A 9,585-nucleotide genomic window follows, 5' to 3' on the forward strand; every position below is an offset into this window, starting at 1 on the left:
CTTCTAAGTTTAAAAAATTACGTATATACTCTCTCAACTTTGTTGGTATGTAACACGCGAATAAAAAACGTTATTTGGATTGATTTGGTGTTAATTAAAGTCCTTTAGGTTTGTAGCAAGTCTAAATTTTTATATATAGCTATGTGTGGTAAATTTTGTAAATTTACATATCGCGTAGCAATTTAAACTGCGAAACGAACGTTAGTGATAACCTTGTTAATATTAAAATCCTAATTTTTTTTCCAGTATGCTTGAAATAACATTTCTTATTATTCATGTGATTTGAACAAGCAATATATCACAACCTTTAATTTCAAAAGTGCTTTTTTAAGTGCTTATTAACTTATTACTTTTTCAAAAGGAGTTTTTTTTAAGGTTTGGTTTAGATTTTGTGGTCAGAAAAGTAAAATAACTAAAACAGATATAATAAGTTTCCATAGTTAGTTGCTATTTTAAATGATAGGGATATATTGGTAATTTAATGATTAAAAAAATAAAAAGTCAAAAGTCATTTAAAAGGTCTGGATTTTATGGCTTTTGAAAAGCACTTTTTTACTTATAATAAAAATGCCAAAATAAAAAACACTTGCCAAGTCGGCAAACTCTTCCGTCTTGGTAAATGGGGCTCCTACTTACACTTTCAAGTGCGGTAAAGGCATGAGACAAGGTGTAACGCCCATATTTCTTAATCCGAAAAGTAATATTACCATACTATTATTTAAAAAAAATTCGGGCATGACCCGTTCGTAATAAGAACAATTCCCTGTAAGATCATCGTGTAAGAACTTAAAGATAACGCAGCGGAAAAATAGCTTTAAAAATTTCTTTATGATCTTATAACAATACACACATTCATGAAGAAGCTTACAAAATTCACTTCCATTTACAAATTAATGCGTTACAAAATTAAGACTACGTAACCGTTCTTTCCGTACAATCCTTGCACTTGACTCGATCTACGCTCACTTGGTTATATTAGTCACAGAGAGAGAGACCCGTACCATTCCTGTGGAAACCAGAAACAACTAAACCGTTAGTCACTGGCAACACCATAAAACATATCTCTATATAGTAAAAAATTAGTTCATAATTCACTAAGAACTTGGGTTCGCTCAATCATCTCCTCATAGTTTATAGTTCCAAGTTCGACTTCAATCTTCATGAACTCTACGTTCTCGTTCCTGCATAACCTTCAAATCTCAAGCACATTATTAGTATTCATCGATACACATACTGAAAACCTCATTCGCACATACTTGCACACATACATACTTACAATCATACACATCTACATACCTATATACATTCAATCATACCTACAATCATGTATTCATACCTACGTGTTCCGTACGCATTCTTGTATACCATTTACATGTAATACATGTCCAACTTCATTACATACATCTATCATACTCTTATATAAATTACATGAGGCTTAGACTTGGGTTTACAACTTATAATCGTCAAGGAAACACTCGAAATCATGTTTGGGAGGCCCATCGTAGTCCACGGATAATATACCGAAGCCTACGATGCATAAATCGCATAAGTAATATTTTTCACAGAACCTTCACCCGGCCGTGTCAGCTCACCACCCGGCCGTGTCAGCTCTGCACTTTTCCCAGCCCTTAATTCTTACCGAAACGGACATAACTCTCTCATTTTTCATCCATTTTGCGTCACGTTTCTTCCTACATGATTGTAATTTAATATTCTATCATGTGAACTTGAAATCCAACATCTGGGTTAAGGAAATTCTTAACTTATACGTCTTCGGCTTATTATTCATCTATGAATTATTCGACCCATTCATGACTTTATCAAGCAACTCATATGTTTACACTTAAGGCTCACATAATGGTCATGTTATAACACCTTATACTAACCGGGCACATGTAATACTATCGTCATTACTTGTACAAACGTTCCATGCTAAAGCATACCTTCACTTTAACCCATTAACCTAAGTCCCCATTCTCGGTTGGTGCACTTATGTGCAATTTAACCCATTACCCGGTTACATACCGTAGCCATTACTTAGACATTAATCGTCATATCATTACAACTTTATATTGTCCCATTCGGTCTACTAAGCTAAAATTACCGATTTCATACAACCAAAACCATATGAAACTTCAAACAACATCATGCTTAATTAACTAACGCTACTTTACTTAAATAAAATAAGAAGTGATTACGGAAATCACTTACCTTGTGCGTCCAAGTTTGTGCATAGCTTCCTCATTTCCTCTTGATCCGTTAGCCTTCCATACTTGAGTCCATGTCGATTTGGGGTTCTTATCCTTTCAAGTCATTATACCCATTTCATAGTTAGCATGCATGATCATTCATATCGCATCCATTTCCAACTCTTAGCTACATAGACTTTTAATAGTCAAACTTTATCACGCATAAAACATGAACTGACGATCACATTGTTCAATATTTACTTAGTCAAATTTATTATCATAGATACGTACATAGCATAACTCCGACGTTATTACTTATCAATAAGCTATTCGTTTTACATTTGTACACATTCACTTTTAATTACCATAAATCAAGCGCATCAAATCCATGGTGAGCATCACACCATTTAAGCACAAGGTACAAGTCCCTAATGCATGATTTTACCAAACCATTCATTCAATCCGAATTTTCGTATGGACTCCACCTAGTTCATACTTCACATATTATTTTGCTAACGACTGTACCATAAACACTTTCTATACATACTTATCCACAACTTTCATACAATTTCACAAATTTGTTCTCTTAGGCATTTCATCGAACACTTGGCGTGTTTCGTATTCGTAAAACATTATGTACAAGCTTTTAAAGCGTGATTCCTACTAATCCTTCACATAACTTATTAACAATCATTCAAGTTCATAACAATATTTCATCCTAACTATGAACATATGGTTGTAACATCAATTATTCATAACAAGTTCACTAATCAACAACCAAATTAACATGTAGAACTTCACAATTTCTAGCCATTCCTTGACATGCAAGTGGGTTTTGCCTAATCCATGCTTATATTAAAAAGATTAACATCTCTTGATGTTTTGACAACCATAGTAACCATTATTCATACCAATTTTTGCATTACATACACGAATTATACTAAACCCACAAAATCAAACATCACCAAATCAAGAAATTTAACTTACTTGATGTTAGAACTACTTAAGGGATCATCATCTTTGGTTCATGCATTCGATTTCATGCCTGATTTCATCATCAATTCTTGAATTTCTTGTGAAGGGTTGAAGGAGTAGGGTTCCTCCTTCCTGCCCTCTGGTTCGCGAGCCATGCACCCACAAAAATACTGGGTTTTTAATTTTTATCATTCTTAATATCATATTTTACATATTCAACCCCTCAAAGTTGCTTATGTTGTCATTCTTGCATATTTACTAGCTTTTTAAACTTTCTTCAATTATTTACAACTTAACAAATCATTTAAAGCATTTAAACATTAAGATAAACCTTTATGAAATTTGCTAGGTATTTAACTAGGTTTATTAACCTAGTTATTACATTTTCCTTATTTTAAACGCGGTAACTTACTGGAAACCTAATAATTTGAATTTTGGGGCGTTACACAAGGGGATCCTTTATCCCCGTTCCTATTTTCAGTCGTAATGGAGGCCCTCTCGTGTATGCTCGACAATGCGAAGAACGGGGATGTTATTAGAGGGATTGTAACTCCTAACGGTGGGCCGACTATTACTCACCTTTTATACGCGGATGACGCCATTGTGGTTGGGGAATGGTCCAAAAGTGAAGTCATTAATGTTGTGAGAATTCTTCGGTGTTTCTACACCGTGTCGGGTCTTAAAATCAATCTTGATAAATCTAACTTATTCGGCATTGGAGTGGGGATGGAGGAGTTAGGGGGTATGGCTTTTGAGGTGGGTTGTAGACCGGATTACCCTCCGTTCAAGTACTTTGGCCTTAAAGTTGGTGCCAATATGTACCGGATCGCTAATTGGCAGCCGGTGGTTGATATCTTTAGGGATAGGCTTGCTAAATGGAAGTCGCACCTTTTGTCTATTGGGGGTAGGGTGGTGCTTATTAAATCGGTGATGGAAAGTCTTCCTACTTATTATTTTTCGATTTATAAAGCCCCTAAGAAAGTTATTGAAGAATTGGAATCCATGATCAAGAAGTTTCTTTGGGATGGTTCTTTGGAAGAAAAGAAAATGCACTGGGTCGCTTGGGAGAAAGTAGCTCGTCAAAAGAAGAAAAGAGGCTTTGGATTGACAAATTGCAAGATATAAATGTTTCTCTTTTGTTTAAGTGGGGGTGGTGGTATAAGTCGGAGAAGTCCAGCTTGTGGAAGAGAGTTATTGATGCTCTCCACTACTCGAGGGTGGGTTGGGAATGTGTTCCCTTCAAGAAGTCTCTAACCGGTGTGTGGAATAACATCGCTGAAGTCGTTATAAATTATAAAGTTGGCGAGAGTCTGCTCAGGAATTTCATCAAAGGGAAAGTGGGCAACGGCGAAGAGGTGGCTTTTTGGTTAGATCCTTGGCTCCTAGATGAACCACTTAAGCTAATTTTCCCAGGCCTTTTCAGCTTGGAATTGAACAAAAAATGTAAAGTGGCTGAGAGGATTAAGAGGCTTGGTGACGATCAGATGGTTATATGAAACTGGCGTTCTCCTATTAGCTCTGTGGAGCTTCTGAATCAGCTCAGCCAGGTCAGTGGGTTACTAAATGATATTCTGATCTCAGCAGCTCCGGATCAGTGGTTTTGGTCTGCGGATACCGACGGAGGTTTCTCGGTCAGATCAGTTAAGCATATGTTAGTGTCAGTCGGAGATCAAGAACCGGAGTTTGTTTTAGACTGGTGTAACTGGGTTCCTGCAAAGTGTAACATTCATGTCTCGAGGTCGGCTATGGACAGAATACCAACTGCGAAGGCTTTGAAAAAAAGGAATGTCATCATCAACCCAACTTTATGTAAGTTCTGCAACTCGAGCGAAGAAACAGCTGAGCATATCTTCATCGCCTGTCAGTCGGCTGCGATTATTTGGAATATTGTTAGCTCGTGGTGCAAAATTCCCGGTATATTCGCCTTCTCGGTTAAAGACCTGTTCACAATATACAAAGATCTAAGGGTTTCAGAGAAGAAGAGAGTCGCGGTTCAAGGGATTGTTATGATTATATGTTGGTGTTTGTGGCGTGCTAGAAACAAGGCCAGGTTCTTGGATTCCCCGATTAAGATTGATAATATCGTCAGTGAAGCTAAGGCTTTGGGTTATTTATGGTTTTCGAAAAGATCTAAGTATAAAGACATAGAATGGGGTGAATGGTGTTCGTTTGTAAATATGTAATCTAGTCTGTAGTTTGTTTGTTGTTTTGTCGGCCCGGCTTGAGTCGGCGTTTTTTGTTAATGAAAGTTACATAAAAAAAAAACACTTTTTTAACATTTTGGCTCTTTGAAAAAACCAATAAGTTAATAAATTATTTTCAAACTCAATCCCAAACACCTCTTAAATTAGCGCAAGTGAAATAACAAAATTTTTATTTAAAAATGAGGTTGTTTTGTGAGTACACGGATTATTATTCCTTGAAAGGAGTAACAACATTACATTCTTTATTCAACATAAAATTTCGACTCCATGAGTCGTTCAAACCTAAACACACTTAGTCACAACTAAGGTTTTTTCATGTCAACTCAACCGAACCACCACCAGCCTTGCTTGGGACCTCAATGTCATTATAGTTCGAGTATCGCGAATTCTCGAGTCGTTCACCTTGACCCCAGATCGCATACGCCTCCTCCCCATGAGCCGCCTCGTCCCCAATCTCCATATCCTCGTCCGACATCCTCAATGGCACGAATAGTTGGATAAACAAACACACTAAGCTTGTCATCACAACATTAAGAACGACCACAAACAAAATACCAAGTAGTTGAATACCCATTTGTCTAACTCCGTATCGGATACTTTGTTTGTGACCATGATGCAAACCGGCAAACAAACCCATGTATTTGGCCGGGTATCCGTAGAACAAGTAACACAAATGTGGCTCAGAAAATAGGCCCGTGAGGATGCCGCCTAGTGAACCGGCTATTGCGTGCGTGTGTAGGACCGCCATTGTGTCATCAACTTGTTGGAGAAGCTTGGATCTCTTGTGCACCACCATCATGGTGAACCAAGGTATCGATCCCGACAAAAGTCCCATAAGTATTGCCGAGTATCCTTGCACCACCCCTGAAAAGTTTTACACAAATTAAACTAAACTAAAGTAACAAATATTGAGAGCGTTATCAAACCCATTAGTTTGTTTTTCTGTGTTCGGATGTCTCTTAACTTAACGTCTCTTAACTTAACGTCTGAATTTTCAGACCGGGTAAGAGCACATAAGTAATGATAACTTATCATTACAACCAATAAAGCTAATCGAACTCCATAGTCGGTATTTTATTTTCATGTTGTTTTTAAAATACATGTATATATTGATATTTCCCATGTAAGTTAAAAATATTGATCGTCGATCTAAAAACTATAATATACATTATATTATATTATATTATATTATATTATATTATATTATATTATATTATATTATATTATATTATATTATATTATATTATATTATATTATATTATATTATATTATATTATATTATATTATATTATATTATATTATATTATATTATATTATATTATATTATATTATATTATATTATATTATATTATATTATATTATATTATATTATATTATATTATATTATATTATATTATATTATATTATATTATATTATATTATATTATATTATATTATATTATATTATATTATATATTATATATAATACAATTATCAACTTTTATGAATAGTGTTTTAACTTTTTTTTTTGTCTTTATGTATTTTTGTATACTTTTACCCTTAAATTTATGTATTAATATTTACAACCTCTTAATTTTCTGAAGATTTTGTAATCGAGTTTTACGTGTCGGTATAAATTCAAATTGATTTATGTTTCGACGTAATTTTTTTCTAGGAAATGAGTCGGATCAAATTTAATATGTTTCATGCTTATTTTTATTTACAGTTTCTATGTTTTGACATAGACAACGCAGCAATGTGCGGGAGAATTTACTAGTTATTTATAAAAATAAAGACGGTTGAACCCGCACCTTGTATGCTAGATTACTAGAATGGTTAAAGTTTGAACAAGGATTACAGGAGGTAGAAGTACCTGCAGCCGGGGTGATGCAAACTAGACCGGTGATCATGCCTTGAACGGCACCAATTACGGAAGCTTTCTTAAAGAACACAACATCAAGGATGAGCCATGTCAATAGGCTTGTTGCGGCGCAGACATGGGTGTTCAAGACGGCTAAGGAAGCATCAACGCTCGCAGAGTAAGGGTCACCGCCGTTGAACCCGGTCCAACCCATCCATAACAGGCCAGCCCCAGCTAACATAAGAATGATGTTATTTGGTGGAAATCGTTCTCTATCTTTGGTTAATCTTGGACCAACCTAATTAAGCCAAGCACAAGGTCAATTAATTGAAATACAAAAATGTGGGTTAAAAGAAGTCAAACCGCTCGTGAGCTACTCGACACCAGTTCCTTAAAAGCTCGAATCTGGCTGAACTTAAACGAGCTCAAGCCTAACAATAAGCTTGTTAAATAAACGAGTCATACCTTCACTTATAATCGCGAGTAGGCGTATTTTATATAATTATTTAATTCATCTATTAATTATTTGTCCATATATAGTGATTATTTCATATATGATTGTGATAAAAGTAAGTAAATATATTTATTTATTATAAATAAGATTATGATAAAATTATCTTATATATGTATATAATTATAAATTAGTTAATAAATAATAAACGAGAAGAGATTGAGCTTTAGAAATAAAGCTCGAAACAAGCCAACGGCGGATTGGCAAGGGATAGTGTCAGTTTTGGTCATTGTTATTTGCGTACCCAAAAAGCAGCGGTGAAGCCAGCAACTCCGGACGAGAGATGGATGACATATCCACCCGAGTAGTCGATTATTCCCATCAAAGCTAACCAACCATTAGTAGACCAGATTGTAAACGCGCCAAAGGTGTAGGAAAACGTAAGCCAAAGCGGAACAAACAACATCCACGCATAGAAGTTCATCCGTCCCAAAACTGCCCCCGCAATCAGAATCAGAGTAATGGCGGCGAAAACAAACTGAAAAAACACCATCGTCGCGTTTGGAAACATACCAAGAAACGCTCTTTCAAGAAGATACTTTTGCATAACTGCAGCATTGATTCGACCCCATATCGGGATGAGTTTATCCCCAAAAGAGAGCCTATAACCCCATAACACCCAACAAACAAGAACCATAGCAAAAGCATAGAGCGCCATAAAAGCCGAGTTAACAGCCCATTTTTTCTTAACGGCTCCACCATACAAGATTATAAGCCCAGGGACACTCTGAAGGCCGACAAGTGTAGCCGCTGTGAGCTGCCACGCGTTGTCGGCCTTGTTCATCCATTCAGGACTCCAATCGGTCGGCACCAAGTTTGAGGGCAACGGGACTAGTGTGGCTGGTGGTGGTGGTGAACTCATGTCTACTTTGTGTGTTTAAGCAAAGTCTTGATTGAATGGTTTCTTAATTTTCATGAGAAAATGGATGATATATAATGCATTTTTTGAAAGGGTTCTATGGTTGATTCTCACGATAAGTTGTTAATTTCTATGTGAGATACCGTTTTTTCTGTCATTTATTGAAAATGTATGTTATTTTCAAAGAGTTTATTTCATGAACTCATGATTCCTATAACACACACAAAGATGTTCTTATCATGGGTTTGTTCTTAGTATATGTTTTATTCTGACCCAAATGGGTAAAAAGACTAAAATACCTTTGGGTGACAAGATTTAACAAGAAAATCTAACTGAGTTAAGCCTAAAGAACAAAACATGCAACAAAATTCCTTGTAAAGGACAAAACTTGTCAAAATTCGTTAAAAAGGACACCGCCTGATAAGTGGTATTAAAATAAAGGACAAACCTTGTAATTTTTTCTAATAGTAATAATATATTTCTTATGAAAAAAAAGCACTCTCTTACCAAAGAATGAAAATTGTTATATTTGAAAAGAGTTGCATTTCTTCGTATCAAATGCTACCTATCCGTGATACCAAACGTTTATAATTAACCCTTTACGTTTATTCTCCCAATTCGTTTTCTTCTATTAGATACCAAACGTTTATAATTAACTCTTTACGTTTATTTTCCCAATTCGGTTTGTTCTATTAGCCTGAATACAAACTAAATACGAATCAATTTAATTCTATTTTTAATTCACTCACAAATATCTATATTTGTAAAAACCGATTCGAATAATATATAGCCGATTCGATAAATACCTATAGCCTATTTATCAATAATCCATGTAATATGATAATATAAAATGGTTCATTAATCAATTAATATATTTAGAAAAAACACTAGATATATACGGAATTTCTTAGTAGCTATTGGATGTGCCGCTAGCGAGTGATGAAATGCAAGGTAATTAATTAGCTGTCTATAGGCATCGATGTTTCCAAGTTACAAGTCCTTGTTGC

The 9,585-nt window shown here is 35.3% G+C and overlaps 1 protein-coding gene across 1 annotated transcript; it reads right to left on the reverse strand.

Moving 5' to 3' along the window:
- Positions 1 to 5,511: 5,511 nt before the first annotated feature.
- Positions 5,512 to 8,621, reverse strand: LOC110934245 (ammonium transporter 2 member 5). The gene is made up of 3 exons (XM_022177425.2): positions 7,964 to 8,621; positions 7,221 to 7,506; positions 5,512 to 6,232 (listed from the first exon to the last, which is right to left on the reverse strand). Exons 1-3 carry the CDS (start codon positions 8,579 to 8,581, stop codon positions 5,682 to 5,684), a joined length of 1,455 nt encoding a protein of 484 aa, XP_022033117.1. The 5' UTR covers positions 8,582 to 8,621; the 3' UTR covers positions 5,512 to 5,681.
- Positions 8,622 to 9,585: the final 964 nt, after the last annotated feature.

This window comes from Helianthus annuus, chromosome 4 (genome assembly GCF_002127325.2).
Source record: "Helianthus annuus cultivar XRQ/B chromosome 4, HanXRQr2.0-SUNRISE, whole genome shotgun sequence".
NCBI classification, from domain to species: Eukaryota; Viridiplantae; Streptophyta; class Magnoliopsida; order Asterales; family Asteraceae; genus Helianthus; species Helianthus annuus.